Below are 21203 nucleotides of genomic sequence, written 5' to 3'. Positions count from 1 at the left end.
GAAAGAAGGAAGAAAGAGATAAGAGGATGCCTTCAACGTTTCGAGTGGGAAACAAGGAATCTGCTCCCCACCGAACGAGCGGTATGAGTTTACCTTTCGTACGAACCCCAACTTATTCGCCCTTAAACTATATCTTCTTTTTCTTTTGCCTCGCTACCTCTACGTAACATTCAGAAAGTAGTCGAAAAATAAACAAAAGGTGGACAAACCGATATGACATGCAGAATCAGCACAATATAAGCATGACAGAAACTCTCTTACAACGGAATAATACTATGTTTTTCACAATCACAAAAGAACAATCACGTAACGACGCCCAATCAGACCTTTACTCCTCACATTCACAATGGTAGCTGTACATTTTCCAGGCCGTGGGGAGGGCAACAAAGGCAAAGAGAACATTCATCACTGATGAATAGGTGAAAGTCACGCAAAAGTCCTACAAACTCACCCCTGCCTCAGTGTGGTGGTCAAAGAACGGTGCTGTTTATACGTAAGTATACATAAATGGACAAATAAATATATGTTTATTTATCCACAAGAAGGGGGCCCAGATGGTGCGTGCGCATTCTCCAAACCAGGAAAGCACGGGCCTGATAAGAGACAAAGGAATGTACAAATATAAGCACGCATGCGCAATCTAGAGCTGCGCTGATACATTCAAAGCACCAAACACCCATACGCACCAGAATGCGTCAAAGCGGTGTGCGTTAAAAGCGCACTTGCACTCCCCGCCCCGCCGTGGCGTACCTCCGACGCAACTAAGGAGGTAATTCTTCTTCATTCTGCTTATAATAGGGGCGTAAAGTACAGTGAAAAGATAACGGCATCCGCAAAGGGAAACACCTCCTACATATGGGAATAGCGGAACCCTCCCAGACACCGTGCCGTGTCACCAAACTTAATAGACATCTTTGTGATGTTTGATTACGTGAGTTCGGAGAAACTCGCCCATCTTCTCGTGTAACGGCTCGGTGGGGTTGGGTTTGAAGTAATACGCTAGTACACAAAGAAAGTCAAGCCATTCCGGATAAAACAGCACACCTGGCTCATTCTCAGGGTCTGCGACAACAGCGTGGAAGGAGCTCTCAATAATATCCGGCGTAACCCGACGGATACTGTACCAGCTGAAGCCTACTGTCATGGCCTGGAGACTTCCAAGAGTCATTACGCGCACAATACCCACCTCTCCCCGGTCCCTTGGAGTCCCTCCTACACCTCTCCATGCCTGAGAACCACCATCACGACTTGACGGTGCAACATTTGATGAACTTTGGCCCCGTGACGAAGTCTCATTATCGGGGGGACGGATGCCGTAGCCTTCTCGTGGTTTCGCGTAGTGGCAAAATATAGCAAAGAGAACCTCTGCATGTTCAGCAAACTGCTGCCTCAAGAGTAAATGGCGTTTTGCGCGCTGGAAGGGGTCTAGTGTAGGACCACGAAACCCATGAACAATGATGTATTCGTTAAGAAACTGATGCACAGCTGCTGGACGCAGCAGCCATGACGGATCATGGGCAGGGTAACTCACCGCCCCCTGCAGGTTTGCATCTCTGCCGTTCATCCTGTCAGCCAGGCCAAGTTTCCTTGGTGGCGAGGGGTTTGGCGTAAGGCGTTCAGACACCAACGCGCTTTGGCTCAATGAACTCTCTGCCTCCTCCGATGATGTCCTGCTCGTCACCGTCATGTTCCTGGAGAGTTGCTGCTCCTCCCGATGTTGTACGCTCTGCATATAGTCCCACACTTGTGCACATCGGAGAAGTGCTTCTACAAACTCGGGGGGCGAGAGACGCAGCTTATAGTAGGAGTTTTTCAGGTCTATTTCCGCCAGCTCTTTACCCGACCGTGTTTTCCTCGTTCCAGGGATGTTTGAGCTCTTCTCGCCTGCCCGACCGCTTTTCCTCTTGGAGGCTGAACCATGAGCAACCTTTTCAACAATTCTATGCACCACCGCGCGGTGAAGCTTTCCGCGACCGCCAACAACGCGGCAGTCGCGCAGGAGCCTCCAAAAGTCAAGTGATGAGACAAAGTATTGCCCGTCAGCACCATGTATGGAGGCTTGGGTGTTGCCAAAACTGGCCGTTAGATTAGCACCTGTACTCACATCGCTTTCGTCAGAAATCATCAGACTGTTCGTGCCCGGACGGTCGTAGTCTCGGTCACCTTCCAGCAAAGAGTACTGCATGAAAAGATCACGCAATTTAGGCAGTGCATTTTCCACACACCGCGCGAGACTGTAAAAAAATGAGTTATCCGCAGTCACTTCCGGTGAGAGAAGGTCCGATAACCGCCTTATTGTAACATTTTCCATGTATGCAGGTGTTTCCTCCTGCACCTGCATAGTACAGACGGGTCGCTGCTCCGTCGCAGTGTTCAGAGCGCTGTGTAGGGCATTGAACGATGCTGCAATCCACAGCTGCTGATTCTCCACGACTCGCATCCAGTTCAAATGACTCGCTGGCGGGTGAAACCACTCCGGGTACTCCCTGTGGCGCGTCCCTGCGTACTCATCGGCAACGATGGTGGAGTTACTTCCAATTGAGGACGTCACGGAGGCGGCGGCGGCAACTACCAAGGGTGCAATAACCTCTACAGGACTCGCGCGTTCCACTGAACCGCTGTTTTGAATAGAGTCACTGCGTTCCCGCCGCTCGTCATGCGACCGCCGTGGTTTCATCGTCCGGTCAACCCAGTTGGTGAAGTACCGCAGCAGACCAGCAAGAAACACAAGCTGAAAGCCGCGCTTCCGTGTCATCAACTGCTTAGCAGATATTAGACAAGGACCTCCGGTGAGGTTCGTGTACGCTTCCAAAATAATACGACCGACCTCGTCCTCAAGCTTGATCACGTTATCCCTCTTTTCATCCGCCGCTGCATCTTCCTCTACCCGGTCCTCCATTTCCATTCGGAATGGTCGCACTTGGGCATCCATTTTGCAGACAGCTGAGATTTCTTTCATAGTCGGTCCTGTGGCTGGATCCATGGCGCTGATGAGCGCTAGGAATCGGTGCATCGGTAAAAACACCAGTGTTGTTTCTCTCAACAGCGGTGTGAAGGGCAACTCTGCCGAGCTGATATCCGACAGACGCACCGATCTTGCCAAACCTGCACCGTAACTCTCAGCCTGCTCAACAAACTGGTCATCGGGTGTGTCTACAAACAAACTTCCCATCCATCCTTCAATGAGCGTCTGATTCGCCCACAGCACCAACACCTCTAGTGGCAACATCGCTTCGGTACCACCCGGAAAGGGCACCTTCTGTGCAAGCGAGCTCAGCAATTTGCTACCAACACGATCGATTTCACACACAAATTGTAGTTTCCTCTTGTATTCCCCCTCTATCTCCGCTATTTTTTTTTCCAGCTCACCATATTCCGTGTCCTTTTCCTCCAACCTCACACTAAGCTCAGCACTTTCTTGTGTCAGTGCCTCTATCTCAGCTCTGAGATTGCGCGTGCTAATTGACAATGTTTTAATTTGTACCATAATACTCTCCGCCGCAACGGCACTGTGAACCCGAACCTGTGCGTAGACACGCCACTGCCGTATAATGGAACGAATGCGCTCCGCCGCAAAACGCCGTGCCCACCGGGCCCGGTGCTTTTGCTCCTCCTGCCGCCTCCTCAAGCAAACACGTTGCCAGGCCTTCAGAGTAGTCCGCAGGAAGGACTTGATCCAGTTAGCGTTGAGTAAATCGAAAATGCGGGGAAGACGACGGAAGCGTTCCTGCCGTGTTAGATTCATGTGCGCATACATGATAACGCGCTGTGTTAATTCGTGATGAGCAACAAAGTAGGGCTTGCGTGCGAAGCGAGACAGTTGCATACAATTGGGGGAGTCAACTTGATAGTCCGGTAGTTGTCGCAGGAGAAGGGGATACTGCACAGTACCACCGAGTGCTTCGCGCATTTCCTCGGTGTTAGGCACGTAAACAAGGCGTAGCAGCATACCTATACAGCGCTCCAGGATTTCATGACGCGGTAGTGCTTTCACAGCTTCCTCTAACAAAAAACAACTGACGGCCGCTCGTGTAGCGAGTATACACAACTGATCATTTCCATTGCTCACAAGAGGCACGTGATTACGAACTACCACGTTATAAAACAGCTCCTTTGCGTAATCCACAAAGGCCAATGATTCCCCCCGCTCACGTTGGTGAACTGCCACCCACTCGGCACACAGTCGCTTCGCCTCCAGCATCCGCTGGTGACTCTCCGCGAATATTGGCTTGCCGAACATATGCAGTCGTTTCCTGTGCTGTATCATTACTCTCGTCTCCCGACGCTTCTGTTCGCTCGCTGTATAAGGGTTCTCGTTGCTCCCGCCATCCCTTTGGTTTCTCTGTTTTATGGCAGGAAGGCGGACGTTGCCGGATGAACTGACGGTACTGGTCCGATGAAGGCTTTCGATGGAAGACATTGTGGACCGGGCGTGCGATACAAATCCTGGAAGCGGCCCAGCAACTGGTGGTTGTTCGGCTTCCTTCATTTTCGGCTGAGTATCTAAGCTTTATTTATGTGTATACGTGTATATCTACCTGTGCGGGCCAGTTCAGCAACACAAGGAGTGCACCAGCACACGCCACGAATTGGCTCGTTTGCTCTCCTTTCTTTTACCTGCAACAATGTTCCTTTCAAGCTTTGAAAGGAACACTCCCTCAAACGGCAATGCGCTCAGGGAGAAGTAATCGACTATGCAACGATGGTGTAGAGAGTAAATTATGAAGGAAAAAACAACGAAGGAATATGTGCGCCACGGTGCTGAAGAATGGAATGTCATGTGCAAGCAAGTAAGTAATGGGGAGGGGGGACGGGAGAATGGATGCCAGTAGTAACAATACTGCTGTACTGACCCGTGGAGCCACAGAATAATGGAATGAGACATTTAAAAAATAATAAACCACAAAGGCAACGAACGTCTTCCATCGTAAACTGCATCATTCGTTCTCACCCACAGCTTCAACTGCCTTCCTTTCACGCTTTTGATATGACGAAAAGGGGGGAAAGTAAAAACATGATTCTATGGTACATTGAAAACATGTTGAGGGCACGAACTTTGTTCACTGGCCCCAGCGCACACATACACATGCACAAACCCTGTCACAACCACAAGTTCAGGCATAACTACAAGTGCGATCGCATATGCGTGGAATGTGTTTGTGTTTGTGTGTGTGTTTTTGGAAAGAGAGGGAGGAGCTACAGAAGCAATGAAAGAAGGAACCTGAGATAGGAAATATGCAGGGCTACAAACCTGCCGTAACGCCAAATTTCCCCCACAATTCCCCCTTCTTTTATTTCTCTGTTATTACCCTCTCTACCACTTCTTCTTTCCCGTCCACTCATACGCTCGTGTCCCGTTCTCTCCTCTCGACACCTTTTCCGCACCCAATGAGGGGAAACGGTGCCCACGGAATTGACTCGAGAGAGATTCGATAGTTAAAAGTAGAAAAAAAAACTTAAGTACATTAAGCAGTCAAACGTGTGACAAGGGAACGCCTCCGCCAACGTCCGTGCACACGCTGCGAACTTGGCGTTGAATAATAGAAATAATATGAATTATCAAATAATAACCGAAAACAGAGTAGGAAAACTTTGAAAGGGGGAAGGAACAAATTAAAACTGTCCCAGTGGTGCAGTGCAAAAGAGTATGAACCGCACATTAGGGTCTGTATTATTGAAACAGTGGAAAAGTGTCGGGCTGTCAGTCGTTCTGAGCCTCGTCTTCTCTCACAGTGAAAAAAAGAAAAGAAAAAGGAAAACTGAAAGCACATGTTTTCGTCTGAGAAAGGAGAATTAGAAAAAACATTATTGAAGTCAAGAAAAGATATATATATATATATATATATATATATATATGAGAAGAAAAAAAAAAGCACCCTCCACTCCCTTTATTTCCCTTCCTTCGTTACGGTAACCGCTCAAGAAGGAGGCGTACGACAAGGGCCTTGGAGTAAGGGAACAAACATACGCAGGAGGGCCAAAAATACAACAAAAAATAAAGAGAAGAAAATAATGCAACCGGTGAAACGGTATCGGAAAGGTAGGTGATGAAACGAAACACTACCAAATAGTGCATATCGGTGCAAAACATAAAAAGTCATACACCTGAAACCTCCCCTACTCTCTGCGAACAAGCGCATCCACTTTAAGATTTTCTTTTCCCTTCTCACATCTGTTACGTATAAACAACACCGGAAGCACTCGTAACCCTTCGTGAAAGCCATCTTCCCCTGCGTAACGCCGTACGCAACGGACAACATTACGGGTTTCTTGTATCGGTTAGCCTTACGCTAGGGCGCTCTCCCATCCCCGAATCAAAGTAAATACTTAACTTCCCTCATCACAGACAACCTCATCCCCTACACTCTTTAGAGTAGATCCCTTCAAATTTGCCTCGCGCGCCCAACAACAACGGAAAAAATGCCATCAGCAAGTGAGCGTAACTCCGCCCCAGTGCCTCGTAGCGGCGGCGCCTTCCAGTCGTTTGGAACCCCGTCGGTCACACGCCACTTTCAGTGTCTCGAACATTTGCGGTGCCCTATCAAGCAGAAGAAGGTTAACGCACTCCATGACCGCAGCTAAAAGCCTCTCGGAGTGTAGGCCATACACCCAACACGACTCGGTAGATGGCAACTCCTCATCGCCTTCCCCTTCTTTCCCCCCTGACACGAGTGAGTAACCGGGTGTATCATTGGCTAACGATAGATGTTTCTCACGCCTGCGCAACAGCATGCAATGGGGTCTTCGTTCCGCATCACGCAAAGCGATGCATACGTCATCCTCAGCGCAACAAATAAACTCCATTTCGTCCATTCTTCCATTGATCGTCAAGGCTTCCTCAAACGCGGGCGACAGACTAGAAGCCCGAAGAGGTTTCTGCGTTGTCGCGCTCTCCCAACCACTTTTCACGTGAAAAAATCTGTGAATGAATCGACGTATCTTCGACTGGCTCGACTTCGTGCCACCCACAGGAAATCCCTTCAGCGACAGTACGAAATTTGGATGTCGAGAGTTGTTTGACACTGACGTCGTGAGGGCGAGAAACACATCCTTGACCTGCTTAGGTGTCAGAAAGAACTTGCAATTTCTAACACCATTTCTCAGTCGGCGGAAGCACTGCGCACTGGGACCGCAATTGGCTTTTCCACTACTTTCCCCTCGCAGTGTAGTTTTCGTTTGAAACCCGTGTCCTTTCCTTCCAGATGCGGGTGCATTCGCACGGGTCGAGAGGCCACAGAGTTGATCGCATGGGATGACAAGGCTCTGCAAGTTCTTCATGGCGCTATCATGATAAAGTAAACCAGTAACCATTCCAAGTTGGGGAAGAGATGATATGATCATGGGCTGCACGATCTCAATACTGCAGAGCGCGTTTTTCGGGCTTGACAACAATGCGGCGAGACACGGAAACCAGTCACGACCACCCACGAAGGCACGCCGCCCCGGAAGTTCTGTCGGCTCCTCCAGAGCTGTAGTGAGGTACATGCACAGCGGATTCACCTCACCCATACTCGAATGAGGTAAGAACAAACGCTTCATGATTTGTAAGGTGGAGTTCAGTTGCGCAAGCTCCTTCTCTGTAGCATGTCGGGCGTCTATTAATTCCCTCAGTTCGGTGTTCACAGCCTTTACCTCAAGCATGGCGCGCTCCCATAATACTTGCTCCTCATCATAAGGAAGAGGCTGAAGTACTGAAGGCCAAGAGGAGGAGCTTTTAGCCGACCTGCCCTCCACACATGAACCGCCCCCGCCGGATAAAGGGTCATAATTGGTATGTGATGCAGTCGTGCATGACTTGCCACCCTCTTCCCTGCTGAGAGCTTCCTTCCCACGAACCATACTACAAAACAGCGTTTTCGACCTGAATCTTAATCCTCTACTCCCACCTTGACGCTTCACCGAACGCAGATCCAAGGGAGGAATCTCAGCATCCACGTGTTGTGCCGGAGCGTTTTCTCCACGTGTCGGGGGCCCCTCCCCATCAACGGAGGAGCAAGCGGTGGTATCGCACACTCCTTCGGTACTAAGGTAACTGTGGTTCACCCAAGATGAAGCAATGGCCTCGTTTTCCTTCAGGTTTTCAGTGAATTTGCTGCCACTGCTGACATGTACGTAATCATGAAGGATATCCTCTGCAGGCGCGAGGCGCAGGAACGGCAATAGGCCCTGAAACCGCTGCACGTAAGCCGCAAGCGGCTTGGCATACTCCATGTGAGAAAGTAGATGCACAGCCCAGTTACGCACAATCAGCGCCACTGCGTCAACATCGATCCACGGCGTAATTGATGCAGCAGCATGGGGGCAGTCTGCTGAAATACTGTTAACGTCGCCTTTTCTCCACTTGCTGGTGTCCAACTCATCAAAGGGCCATTTTCCACCTACACACATTACAACACGATACGAATCATGTGGCAAAGAGTCGGAACCCGACGCCGCACTGCCGCTGTGCCCTTTACGCGCCGCTCTTTTGGCTGCTGCTTTAAGTGACTTGCTCGACACCGAGGTATCCCACTTGTTTACTCTCATGGAATCTTGTAATCGAGCAACGGCCGCCTCAGATGGGCACTCCACAACACACATTCCACCGTACATAACGCTCGTCACGACGCCCTCGCCAAAGTTACAACCGGATGACAATATGGTTTCATTAAGGCAATCAAGGGCTGCGCGACGATATCCACACTCTTTCCACTTTGAAGGGTCAATCGAAATGTCAAAGCAGCTGACGATGATGCCAGCAGGTACCGGCTGCACTGCTGATCCACACGATTTTGGCTCGTGCACATTGTTTGGCTTCAGATTTAAAGGTTCCTCTATCATAGCACAAGTTCCCCTTCGTTTCGGTAACAGTGAAGAGGCGAGAGGGTCATACGGGGAATCACACGTGTCATACGACGCCATTTCCAAATTTGGGGCCCAACTGCCCTGGTCAACTAGCGGTGTTTGAGACTTCATGCAGTTGCATGAAACAGACTCGGTTAGATCATTAACGGTTGCGAAGTGGTGGCAGTGAAGACATTCCTTCGGAAACATAGGCGTACCCGCTCCATTTGAGGTTTCTGACGATGGCAATAGACTCGAAGGATGCGCGCTCGACGAGCGCACGGAATTACGGTCAGCTGAGGAACGGCTTGATTCTTGTCCACTATCGGCAGTGGACGGGGCTCTTGCGTCATCTGTGCTTAACTGACCGAACGGAGTCACCGGACTGCCCTCCCTGAGGGAGGAGGGACACGAAGATGGCTTCATGGGAAATATGGTGAGCGCGTTTGACTGCTTGCTCGCTGAAAAGCACTCCACTCGATCCCAGCGTCGCACGTAGGTGCCACGACAAGCGTGCAACCCGCGTTTACGTAGGAACGCTGCATCCTTTGCGGTGGACTCCTCACCGGATATACGAAATGCAAAGACACCTTTTGCTTCGAAAAAGCAGGCTGAAAGGGTAGAATTCTCTGATGAAATACCTGAACAGTTACTTCTGTCCAACAGATATCGGTTGCATTCACCATACCATCCTCCTCCACGACAACAACCCTCGTGTAATCCTGTACCAGAGCCTGAGAGCAAACCCGATGCCGGTATGGGGCAAACGAGCGATATCCAACGCGAGGGACGGAAACGCCCACTTTCTTGAGACAAACCGCTCTTAACGGTCTCTTCGGTGGTAGGCAGCGACAGCGCAGTGTAGGGAGTTGACGACTCACTCGGAATTGACAGAGTGGCGCCAAATGAAAATTTATCTCCCGATGATACAACAGGAAGGTTCCACCAACGACCAAGCAGCGACTGGTGAGAAACATCAAAATCTGCATTCAGTAGAGTAGGACACGTTCTGATGCTGCATGTCTGGGTCCCAGCCGAACCACTTGACGGGAACCGTCGTGCAGACTTTTCGGCAAGTCGGGCGGTGAATTCATTTGCCGCTTCGGGACAGCTGGTTTTACCCTCCATGTTTAACTTGTTCGAGTCCAGTTGTAACCAGCGGCATTTGCAGTTTTCCCTTCCCCCATCTTTTACGGCTTCCGATGTAATAAGATTCGACTGGCACACACCCATTAGTTCCGATTTCAGCTTCAAGTTATATGGACGTAACGGCAGTTAACCTACCACAGGCTGGTCAGCAGGTTTGCGTTAAGAAGCAGTAGTCACAGACGTTTTATTGCTCAGTTAAGGTCCCCTTAAATCTGTTATTCCGCGTGGAATGGGACCAGGACCCCACCGGCTCAACGTCTGTATATAAACAGAATATAGTTTACTTGACCGGGGTACGATAAATTCCTTTTTTTTTTTCCTTCTCCCTCTCTTTTGCCACACACGTGTTTGTGCGTGTGTGTGTGTGTGTGTGTGTGTGTGTGTAGAATCTCGTGGGTAGTGGAAGGATGGAAGTCAAATGGAGATCTACGCGACGCGAGTGTATACGTAAAATCTCTGAAAGAAAAACAATGGCACACCAACCGCGCTGCCTTTTGCCCTGAACACACTCCAACCCGCTCCACAGGGCTCCTTCCTTTTCACTTTTTTCTTTCTGTTTCAAGCCCTTGGGGGAGGTAAAAACGTATTAGTGTGAGTGAAGTAAAGTGAAGTGAAGGTGAGAGGTGCTGATAAACAAACATAATCAATCTGTACATGGCATGGAAGTAAAACAACCTATCATGTATGAGCGCTGCTTTCGACACAGAGCAGCTGTAGTCAAGTTGAAACGTAACATATGATTGAACACACGTATCGCTTAAAAAAGAAAAAATGGAAGACTCACGGTGCAGTGCAGTTAATTGGAAGAACAAAAATATCAAAACAAAAACAACAAAGACTATTTTATTTTTATTTTTTTACAATTCCACACCACACAACACATGGATGAAACAGTGCCTAAGCGCACGTTCACCGTCGTGTACCCAACAGCCTCAACAATTCCTTAGAGCGGGACCAAAGAAAATTGCGAAACGGGAACAAACTCAATTAGCAGAAAATACGTCAAGATGTCAAAACTGATGACACAAATAAGAAATAAGATGAGCCCTCAAGTTTTTTCTTTTTTCCCCACACACATACACACACATACGCTATAGAACCTACAGCTGGATGAAGTGGAAACCAAATAAAACCAAAGAGAAAGCGATAAGGCACGACATTGTTGCAGGGCCACCCGACACATAAACACAAATTACCACAATTTCCAAATCGAGTGGTGAGTTTTTGTTACGCCATTGGTCTCCAACTCGCTGAACTCCTTTCCAACCATCGGATCATTCGTTTCTTTCAGTCCTTTCAGGACGATTTCGCGGTGGCTCCGCACAAACTCATTTCCCTTTTCCCAAAACTCCGAACGATACTTCACCCGCATTTGTATTTCGTGTATTTCCTTCGCGTCCATGCGCCGCGCCTTCGTGTAGACCATAAAGAGTGGAACACCAATGACAGCGATAAAAATCCACGGTGTTTGAAACGCCATGGCGCGGCCACTAAACCTTTTATTTAATAATTTTATTTATTTATTTATTTTTAGGAGGAAACGAATGGGCAGAGAAAGAAATAGAATCAAAAAAGGAGTATGTGACATACGTTTATATGGCACGACCGCTGGATGCCGCAGAAACGAATAGCGGAACCGAAGGCAAAAGGGATAAATGAATGGACAGGAATAAATCAGGCTAAACAGTATACATGTTTATATTTATATATATATACTATATCAAGCGAAAATCACCAAAGAAAGTTATTATAAGGTGGCATCGTTCTTAGCATCAACGAAGTAAAGGGGGAAAGAAGAAAATGGAAATGTACGCACACCGAGCACGCAAGGCGCACAATTACGAAGGATTCACCATTGCATTGTTAGTATAACACAAAAGCGGTAACCCACCAACAAGCTCTATTGTGTATACTAAGAACAGTTGAGATGGGGGGATTTATTTTTTAAAAAAAAGAAGGGAACCCAACCGTGCGACTTTTTATGCACTACGAGCACATCCGTCTGTGTAAATGGGCATCCAAACCCCTCCTCCTCCCCCCCCGCAAAAAAAAAAAAGAGGGGGAGGGAGCCGCGGTAACGGAAATGCGGAAAGCTCTATACGTGCCTTCCAGAGCAACGAGATTTTGGAAAGGAAAGAAAAAGAAAGTTATTAGGCACAACATTTCCATGAGTGCTGCCCTGAATGAGCAGTGCCCCACAAAAAGGTAATAGACCATTTTTTTTAAAACTCAAAAAATGTAACAATCAACCAAGAAAACAAAGAAAAACAGTTACATACGTGCACATATATCCCGAGCACGCGCTCTACCGCTTATAATGCCACAAAGGCAAATGGAGGGTTGGGTTTGGGGAATCGGGATTCTCACATACATTCATGAGCAACTGGATCTTATATGCTTCAACAGAAACCTCCCACCACAGCTCCCCCACCTTTCCAGCGGTTGTTCCACCTCTTCATCCTTGGGTAACAGCATCATCTAAACCCACAACTCATTTGTAGAACCTGCAAGCCATCATTAAAAAAAAAAAAGAAAACAAGAAAACAAAATCACGCCCCTTCCCCTTCTGTTCCTTCTTCTGATGGTGACTCGAGAAGCACATCTTCATTCAGACAACGCACGTATACGCGGGGTGTGCGCAGTTCCCTGATCCGTACTATACTTGGGGTGGTAATAATCATTATAGGTTCCCCATCCAACTGTACGTAAAGAGACACTGACTCCTTGCTTTCTTTCTTCAAGTTGTCTGCTGCGCCCTCCAGGCTCATCTTCGACTGCTTTCCTTCCCCCTCACGCGCCGGTGGTTGTTGATGCTTACCCTTGTAGATGTCCTCTGGGCAGCACGAAACGAAGAAGATGACGTCGTTGGTTTGAGAAATTTTGTTTGCTCCTTTCCCCGCATTCATTTGCATCATTCCCATGTGGATAAGGCCGCTGTGAGTTTGCACCTCTAACTTTCGGTCATTCACACATACCGGTGTTATTGAAGCTGTGCTCTTACTTGATCCTTTGCGGTACAGTTTGCCGCTCCCCGCGTTCCATGGTTTTGTCCCCGCTGCGTATGAGGTGACGTTGGTAAGCATTAATGTTTTACTTCCACTGGGAAGTTGCACATTCGTCATGTGAGACCCACTCCCGGCAGGGGAAACGTATCCCCCTTCTCCACACGTCGATTCACTAACCCAAACACTCGGAACACACCCCTTCAGTGGGGAACAACTTACCGCCGCACGAAAACTAAAACAACAATATACGGCCTTATTTCTCCAACGTTTACTGCAGAATTTTGGGTTGTTTTTGCGAAATGTGCTGAACCTGTGTGTCACATATGCATCGAACCCGACACTAACATAGTTAATGAAGCGGTAAATCTTGCAATCAGGGTCATCAGTTAGTGCGTCCCAATCAATAAACAAATCATGAAGTCCACCTTGCGTCACACTGCTCTTTTGTCCGTCCGGCGACTGTGGCTCCTCCTCCTCCCCCCCATCCCCCTGCTGGGCTCGCTCATTTTGCCTGCATGCCACTGACATGGGCACTACTTGCATCACCCAGCGGTCAAACGGTGTACTGCGAGCGGTAAGGGCTTTTTGAACATAATGTTCAATCAAATCTTCTTTGCACAGCGGTCCACATTTGCCTCCACGGCTGTAACCACGGCCGAACCCTACACAGTTTGAAAAGTCATTGCCTGTGCCAAACGCAAGAACCGCTAAAGCGGGAAAAATTGGTTTCCCCCGTGGGGTGGCTTCACCGCGCGCGTTATTGCCCACCTCCTTCTCTACGATCTCCCGCACCGCGTCCATCTGATCCATAATGTAAGAAACTGTTCCATCCCCACCAGAAACGAAGACGGTCCCACGATCATCCACAGCGTCTGTTGGCAACCGAACATCCACCTCCGTGCCTTTTGTCTCCTCTTCTTCTTCCTCTTCGTCCGACATGTATCGCACAGCATACTTGCGGATGGCCTCATGTAAAGGTGCGGGATCGGCGAAGAGGTCTTTATTAAGCAGAACCACGCGTTCCTCACCAAAAAACGACACTAGGTTCTCAGTAATGTAACCCGACGTACCGGTTTCACCAGCCAATGGATTGACAATGGCAAGAACGTATTGATAGTGAGTCTTCTGCTCCGTTGTTTCAGCGTTGTTATCGGTATCACTCCCTCCCTTTCCAGTATCATTATCTTGAGATTTATTCCCATTACCAATGCCAGGGTTGTTCTTATGAACTCCCATCATAGCGTTATTTGCAACAACGTTAGATAACGACATTTTCCTTACGCGTACAGCAGCCCAACAACTCCTCTATTGAAACTGCAGAGAACAGTAACAAACTGTCAAACGCAAGCGAACAACGATGTAGATGTTATGCACCTGAAATCTGGTACACTACGGGGGTGCAGCAACACAGTACCAAGGAAGATATACAAATATTTACCTTATTTTATTTCTTTCCCCCCCCCCTCTTTTCCTTTTGAAACTCGACGTTATTTAGCACCAGGTCAAGTGACTTTCCTATGCTCCTCTTTCGCCTTCTATCTCTTATCTTTCTCTTTCCCTTTTTGAAAAGAAAAAACCCTCCACTCCCCCTCGCTTGTTGAATTCTACGTCTATTTGGTGGTGTGGAAACAAAACTGCGACGGAGAAGCGCCCTTAAACAATCAAAAAGAAAGAAGGAGGAAATATATGTGAAATTGAGTTCACTGAACGGACGAAATCAGTGGAAGATGGATACGGACGGCAACGGCATCAGTAACCCAATCATAGTGAAGTTACATATATTTATTTTGATATAAATCCGAGAAACCCTTCCGATTCCGATGGCATAGGCTCCCAAGCCAAACACACACCTTCTGACGAGCAGCAGCAACATGGTTTTGACGTCGCTGTTGAGGCGATGTTGTCAGAAGCAAATATGCGACTATTCCACAGTGTGGCAGAGACACATCACCCGAATCCGCACGGTCACATACGCAGCGAGTTGCCTCATGTGGACATACAACAAAAAAGTGAAAAGAAGCTCCCGCCCCTCCCCCCCCCTCAGTAGGCTGAAACAACAAAGAAGAACCTCAGAGGCCTCGATTGTCTCGGTTGCTGCGTCGCCACCCCCATCGTGAGGTCAAATTTCGCCTGTGTTACCGAAGCTCTACAGTAGCTGACACCAGCAAGAAATGCTCGAGAGAGACGATTCCACTGCCTGGGTTTATGCTCCGGAACCTCCACCTCCTCCCCCTCCTTTACAACCCGCCGCCCCGCTGCTGCGCTCCCAGTTAATGAAGGTAAAAGAGTACCAAGCACTAAATGAGCTGCACTCAGCCCCCAGTCCACGCTAGCGTCCCACAACTGTAACAAAGCTCCCCTTGACTCCACAGCAACGGGGACAGGGAGGGAAGATAGCGGTGGTGGTAGAACCGCTGTGGCCTGCACCGGAGTTTCAGTTCTGTGAGCCGCCAAACCCCAGTGAGAAGTAACATCACGGGCAGTAAAACCCATCGATGTGCGGCCCATCGAGTACGAGAGGCGGCACGCAAAGCCAGGTGCGTGCCGTAGCGGCCGCCAACCAATTCCAGCATCCATCTCGGTGAAATGCGATGTGATGTGGTTGACACGCAGGCGCGTGGCGAGGTCGAAGCGATCGGTGCTGCATGTGACGGAGTAGCAGCCGCGACGGAGAACATCCATATGCGAGGAGAAAGTTAGTGCTCGACCCAGGTGGAAGCTATAACCAAAGTAAGCGTTTGCTGCACTCACGATGTCGTTTTTCAGAGCAACACCTACACCGCAGCGCAACTCTCGAATCCTCCACCACCGACCCACCTTCTGTGTTTCGGCGCATAACTCACTACTCGAGCCACTGACAGGCTCAACAACTTCTTCCCTTTTCTTCATGCAAACCCCTGCCGTGCCGCTACCGCTATCGCCATTCATTGAAGTGGTATTACCACTGGTATTACCAACCTTTACTTTTTTTCCACTACTGATGGCACCTCCACGTCTTGTACCATCACCATTAGAGGTAATCGGAGGCGCAGCGGAAAGCCTGTCATGTTTTTTATCAACACCGGTAACACCACCCAACTTACTCTCGTCAGGTAGTTTCCCAGTGGGCGCAACAGGTACGTCAGCGACAAACCTTTCAGCGGGGGAATCCATCGATATGAGCGAATTTCGGCGACTGCCGTCACCTGAAACGAACACCCGCCAGAAACCGCTCCAGTTGAACATCAGTCGGTCGACCTGTAGCGACGAATCTGTCCGAGGCGACACCGTAATAAACTCAAATAGGGGAAGAGTGGTAGACATCCAAGAGAAACACACCAAGTTAAATATCCCCACCCATTGCCTCTTGCCCCACGTTGCCTCCAATTGCAGCACATCATTGGCGTGGAAACCGGAAGGCCGCGAGCAGGCATCGTTCCACCCGCCGGTCAGACCGAGAGAAGCGAGCAGCCCCGCATTCACATTAAACGTACCCCGTGAAAAGATCGGCACCAACACGCACGAATTGGCAAGCAACTGCCGAGTGCACCGGTGCAGCACCCGCATGCCAGAGAGATTTTCAGCAGGTTTAAGTTTAGCCGCATCGCTTAATGACATCGAATCCACCGCATGAGTGTGTGACCCGTTTACGCCTACAGCTGGAAGGGAACATGCGGGAGTGTGGGAACTCCCAACGGTACCGGTGCGGCCAGCTGGAGCCCAGTCGATAATAGAGGCTGCAACGGGAGACAACTGCATATCGAAACTGCGATTGAGGTGGAAGTGATGCTGCATTGCGAAAAGAATATCTACTGCCCCTCTCCTTCACCTGCTGCCTCACCCTCCCTTTTCTTCCACTTTCGGCACAAGCGGTGTTTGGTTGTTGTTGTTGTTGTTGTTGTGAGTACCTGTTTAATTTATTATACTTTTGACAACTCCGCCTCTATTGGCAGGCCGTGACGCTTCGTCTAACGGACGCTCAACGGGGCAGATTTTGCACCACAACGCTATCCACCAACACTACCACTACAAAAGAGGGGTCACTTCCAGAGAGGAAAAAAAAAAAGATAATCAATCAAACGGAAAATAAAAAAAAAGCAGGAAAAAAAGGGGGAAAAACAGAGGTCAGTGCGGAGGTTCACACTGTCTTACCGCTTCAGTCTCGTCCACTCCCTCCACTACTCCGTTTTCAGGCCTTATCCCTGGTAAGTCACAAGACATAACTCAGCATAATCACACATGTCACAAATACCCACACGGCTCATATTAAGCATGAACGGAAGGAACGACACGGCAAACCTGTTTCCTACATGTTTATATACCCAATTTCCCTAATAAATATGCAAGCCTACAAACATTTGTAACTTTATGAAAAAAAATTTATTTTTTACCGCTACCCCACCTCTTTTTCCCTCTGCTTCACACGCAAAAGGATGAGGAGGAGACCAGAGGGCGGAGGGGGGAAAGGAAAAAATAGAAATGGAGCAAAACGAAAGGTGACATGCGGAGGCAAAATACATGAAGAACCGGGTATATGCAACAATAAAGTTCATAACAATAAAAACAATAACAACAACAGTAATAATAATAATAAGACGAAATGGAGTAGAAATAGGAAGAAGAGTAATGCATGGAGCGGTCATTTGATGGGCTTAATTGTGATGGCTGTAAAGATGTGGCCGCTGGAAATGCCCACAACAAAGGGAACAAACAAAAACACAAGCACACGGGCACATAGACAAAAACAAAACAAAACTATTGCGAGAAAATTTTTTTAGGCCGATAATAATAATAATAATAATAATAATAATAATAATATAGATGTATATCCTGTTGCGTTCTGTCTTGATTTTTTTTTAATTATTATTATTATTATTTCAATTATCCCTTATAAATGTATTTACCCCATGTATATGGATTAAGAAAGTTCTTAGAACTCAGGGAGTTGCGGTCGCTTCCCTTTCCTCTTTTCTTTTTCTTTTTTGAATCCCTCCTTTTCCTTTTGTTTGTTTGCTCTTTTATTTGTTTGTTTTATTCTCCTTGTAATACTTGGCCTGCCACACAAACACTCCTCTTTTCAATAACAAAACACCTTACGTATCGTTAAGGTGCAAGAGGAGGATGGAGATTGTGGAGGGGAGGGAAAAAATAAAAATAAAAATAAAAAAAGAAAAAGACAAAAAATTGCACACCGCAATATTCCTCTGTTCCTCCTCCTCCTCCTCCCCCGCCTCCCCAATCTCCATCCTTTTACATATTTTTGTTCCTGTTTATTCTTTTTATTCACCCTTTTCATGTTTGCATTCATAAATATAAAAAATATAAATGTGTATTGTTGCGGTTTAAAATTCCCTCCCCCCTCCATCCCCATCATAACGTACATCCCTCTTTTGCTCTTTTCTTTTTTCTTTTTTATTTTGCTCTTCTGACATGGCAAAAAGTCAGGAGGGGGGAACAAAAGAGACAAAACACTAAATTAATGTGAAGTCGCACCGTAGTTTTCCGGCAAATGGAGCGGAAGGGAACGAAAAGGGGGGGGGAAAAAAAAAAGAAGAATCTTGATAGGTTCAAAAAATAAAATAAACCTCTCATGGCATAGGAACATTTACGGTGACAACACCACACACATCTTTAAATTTATTTTCACTTAATTCTACTTTGATTTGTGTTTCTTTTCATTTCCGTTTTGTAATTCATTTATGTTCTTCTTTTCTTTTCCTTCGTGGCGTCTCTTCTTCTTTTTCCTCTTATCAAAAACAAAAAAGAATTTAAAAAAAAACAATAACATTAACTATTGGTTATGTTTTCCTTCGTTTTCTTGCTCGCCTCATAGTCCCAAATAACAAATATAAATAATGATAATGATAGCCACAAAGTAAAATAATAATAATAATAATGGAATCCTTGCCATCATAACATAAACCCCCCCCCTCCTTTCTTCCTTCCATCCTCTGCTTTAATAATACATGTATGATAACATAAATTTTCAATAATGTAGTTATATTATAAATATTATAAATTTTTCTATTATCTCATTTTAGTCCTTTAATGTCTCGAGGTATGCGATGAGGTCGGCGCGTTCCTGTGGTTTCTTTAAACCTGCAAAAGACATTTTAGTGCCGGGCATAAATTTCTTTGGATTCTCCAAATACACGTCAAGTACCTGCGGAGTCCACATAACACCGGAATCTTGATTGGCTTTGCTGTACGTAAAACCCTCAACAGTTCCGGATTTACGGCCAACAATTCCATATAAATTAGGCCCAACACCGTTGGAACCGCCTTTTGTACCCGTGTGGCACTGCGCCGCCCGACCCTTAAAAAGTTTCTCCCCACGCGCTGCGTCACCGGGTGGAAGTGCTGCACGCTCCTTTGGTGGCATTTACTTTTATTCTTTTATTTATTTATTTATTTTTTTTGAATTATTTCTTTTCTCTTCTTCTTTTTTTTTAACTTTTTTGTTAATATATTGTTGTTATTATTATTACTGCTGATGCTGTTGTTTGTTTGTCTTTTTTTTCTTTTTAAAAAAAAAAACTCTTTAATGATACCCACATTTGTAAGTGCAGGAAACATTAAGATAAATATAGGGAGAATAAACAAGAAAAAAAGAAAAAAATGTGTAATAAATGCATAAAGCAGATATTTAACAAAAAAAAAATAAAGAGAACAAAAGAATAAACGACAGTATTTATTATTAGCGGCGTGTCCTTGTGATAATGAATATTTGTATAAACTCATATATATTATGGGAAGGGGAGAGTCAATATGAAGAGGGAGTGAGAGATCAATAATATTGTTTTTCTTTTCTTTTTTTTTTCTTCAAAAAAAAAAACTAGAAAGCAGCGTAAAAATAATTGTTTTTTTTTTAAATCATTTAAAAGAAAAAAAAGAAAGGGAAGGGGAAGGGAAAGGGAAAAAAAAAGGAAAAGGGGGGAAAAAAGATGGGGGGAAAAACAGCCACATACTCCAAAACAAAACAAAAAAAGACAAATACGGTTCTTCAGATATGTTCATTCGCGGGCTCAAATGGAGCGGATAAATAGCGGAACCAAACGACGCTCAAAAATAAGACTTAAAAACAAAAAGGAAAATAAAGGAAAACAAAACAAAAAGAGTGGATCAAGTAAAAGGTGAACACGAGAGTAAACACACACAAAAAAAAAACTACAACACAATAAATAAATAAATAAATAAGTAAACCGCTTTGAAACATTTTCTTTTAAAAAAAAAGATTAAAGAGGAAAGCAGAAGCGGGAAAATAAGAATCGGAAATCACACAGACACGAAACAGAACATCGACGCTGGTGCAGACAAACACTGGGAGGCGGGAAAAAAAAAACATAAATAAATAAAAAAATAAAAACAACTGTTAAAATAATCATAAGGCTAACACATTCTTGACTCCTTTTTTCCCCCTCACCCTTTAATTTTGCATTTTCCCTCTTAATATGTGAAACCCTTTACAGTTTCTATCCACTTCCCTCCCTCGGCTGAACGCTTTTTGTCCATTTTTTTTTAAATATAATCCTCTTCTTTTTTTTTTCTTTTTGTGTGCATGCAAATGTGTTTGAATAGGTGAAATGTTTTCATTTTTGAAGAATGAAAACTTGCATTTGTATTTATAAATACTTATATATATATATATATATATATAATTATACATATAATTGTTTATGAGCTGACTTTTACAGACACGGACACACTCACATGCATACACATACACGCATAAGACAGATAAAACATCCGTCGCAGCTTGGCGAACGCTAAATTAAAACATAAAAGCATGGGTTTTTATTTTAAATTTTGTTTTGTTTTGTCTTGTTTTATTTTATTTTATAAATATATATATATATATATTCCCCTCTTTCCCTCTCACTTTTCGTTCTTAGCACTAAAGATCATCACAAAGCAGAGAAACTATTGCATAAAAGTAGAAATAAGAAAAATAATAAAACCGAAATGAATTAACTAAAAAAAAAAAAAGTAAAATGAACAGGTGGACAGTTGAGTTCACTAATTCCAAGAACATAAATTTAAAAAAAAACAAAAGAAAAAGAAAAAACTTCCCCTCTCCTTCACTCACCTTCCCTCTTTTTTATTTTTTTTTAAAAAAAACTTTTATTTGTATCATTTTATCACTCCTTTTCTTTTTTCTTTTTTTTAATTTCCCCCGCATTCTCAAAAATGAGGCCTCTCACACGCCATTTCAAATAGTCAAATAATCACACACAACCAAATATATTT

General features: G+C 45.9%; 10 protein-coding genes across 10 annotated transcripts; 2 read left to right on the top strand and 8 right to left on the bottom strand.

The window, feature by feature from the left end:
- Nucleotides 1-901: 901 nt before the first annotated feature.
- On the bottom strand, nucleotides 902-4489 carry TbgDal_VIII5050 (hypothetical protein, conserved; the record flags this gene model as incomplete). The annotated part of the gene is made up of 1 exon (XM_011777539.1): nucleotides 902-4489. One exon carries the CDS (start codon nucleotides 4487-4489, stop codon nucleotides 902-904), a length of 3588 nt encoding a protein of 1195 aa, XP_011775841.1.
- A 387-nt stretch (nucleotides 4490-4876) lies between these two features.
- TbgDal_VIII5040 (hypothetical protein, unlikely) lies at nucleotides 4877-5230 on the top strand (the record flags this gene model as incomplete). Its single annotated transcript, XM_011777538.1, has 1 exon — nucleotides 4877-5230. One exon carries the CDS (start codon nucleotides 4877-4879, stop codon nucleotides 5228-5230), a length of 354 nt encoding a protein of 117 aa, XP_011775840.1.
- Nucleotides 5231-5465: 235 nt separating this feature from the next.
- TbgDal_VIII5030 (hypothetical protein, unlikely) lies at nucleotides 5466-5771 on the bottom strand (the record flags this gene model as incomplete). The annotated part of the gene is made up of 1 exon (XM_011777537.1): nucleotides 5466-5771. The coding sequence occupies one exon, from the start codon at nucleotides 5769-5771 to the stop codon at nucleotides 5466-5468; it is 306 nt and encodes a 101-aa protein (XP_011775839.1).
- Nucleotides 5772-5918: 147 nt separating this feature from the next.
- On the bottom strand, nucleotides 5919-6260 carry TbgDal_VIII5020 (hypothetical protein, unlikely; the record flags this gene model as incomplete). Its single annotated transcript, XM_011777536.1, has 1 exon — nucleotides 5919-6260. One exon carries the CDS (start codon nucleotides 6258-6260, stop codon nucleotides 5919-5921), a length of 342 nt encoding a protein of 113 aa, XP_011775838.1.
- A 166-nt stretch (nucleotides 6261-6426) lies between these two features.
- TbgDal_VIII5010 (hypothetical protein, conserved) lies at nucleotides 6427-10056 on the bottom strand (the record flags this gene model as incomplete). The annotated part of the gene is made up of 1 exon (XM_011777535.1): nucleotides 6427-10056. One exon carries the CDS (start codon nucleotides 10054-10056, stop codon nucleotides 6427-6429), a length of 3630 nt encoding a protein of 1209 aa, XP_011775837.1.
- Nucleotides 10057-11164: 1108 nt separating this feature from the next.
- TbgDal_VIII5000 (hypothetical protein, conserved) lies at nucleotides 11165-11452 on the bottom strand (the record flags this gene model as incomplete). The annotated part of the gene is made up of 1 exon (XM_011777534.1): nucleotides 11165-11452. The coding sequence occupies one exon, from the start codon at nucleotides 11450-11452 to the stop codon at nucleotides 11165-11167; it is 288 nt and encodes a 95-aa protein (XP_011775836.1).
- A 1069-nt stretch (nucleotides 11453-12521) lies between these two features.
- On the bottom strand, nucleotides 12522-14249 carry TbgDal_VIII4990 (hypothetical protein, conserved; the record flags this gene model as incomplete). Its single annotated transcript, XM_011777533.1, has 1 exon — nucleotides 12522-14249. One exon carries the CDS (start codon nucleotides 14247-14249, stop codon nucleotides 12522-12524), a length of 1728 nt encoding a protein of 575 aa, XP_011775835.1.
- A 768-nt stretch (nucleotides 14250-15017) lies between these two features.
- On the bottom strand, nucleotides 15018-16751 carry TbgDal_VIII4980 (hypothetical protein, conserved; the record flags this gene model as incomplete). Its single annotated transcript, XM_011777532.1, has 1 exon — nucleotides 15018-16751. The coding sequence occupies one exon, from the start codon at nucleotides 16749-16751 to the stop codon at nucleotides 15018-15020; it is 1734 nt and encodes a 577-aa protein (XP_011775834.1).
- A 638-nt stretch (nucleotides 16752-17389) lies between these two features.
- On the top strand, nucleotides 17390-17734 carry TbgDal_VIII4970 (hypothetical protein, unlikely; the record flags this gene model as incomplete). The annotated part of the gene is made up of 1 exon (XM_011777531.1): nucleotides 17390-17734. The coding sequence occupies one exon, from the start codon at nucleotides 17390-17392 to the stop codon at nucleotides 17732-17734; it is 345 nt and encodes a 114-aa protein (XP_011775833.1).
- Nucleotides 17735-18993: 1259 nt separating this feature from the next.
- Nucleotides 18994-19338, bottom strand: TbgDal_VIII4960 (cytochrome c; the record flags this gene model as incomplete). Its single annotated transcript, XM_011777530.1, has 1 exon — nucleotides 18994-19338. The coding sequence occupies one exon, from the start codon at nucleotides 19336-19338 to the stop codon at nucleotides 18994-18996; it is 345 nt and encodes a 114-aa protein (XP_011775832.1).
- Nucleotides 19339-21203: the final 1865 nt, after the last annotated feature.

Source organism: Trypanosoma brucei, chromosome 8 (genome assembly GCF_000210295.1).
Source record: "Trypanosoma brucei gambiense DAL972 chromosome 8, complete sequence".
NCBI classification, from domain to species: domain Eukaryota; phylum Euglenozoa; class Kinetoplastea; order Trypanosomatida; family Trypanosomatidae; genus Trypanosoma; species Trypanosoma brucei.
The sequence above is the reverse complement of the archived record's forward strand: the minus strand, read 5'-3'. Positions and strand labels throughout refer to the sequence as shown.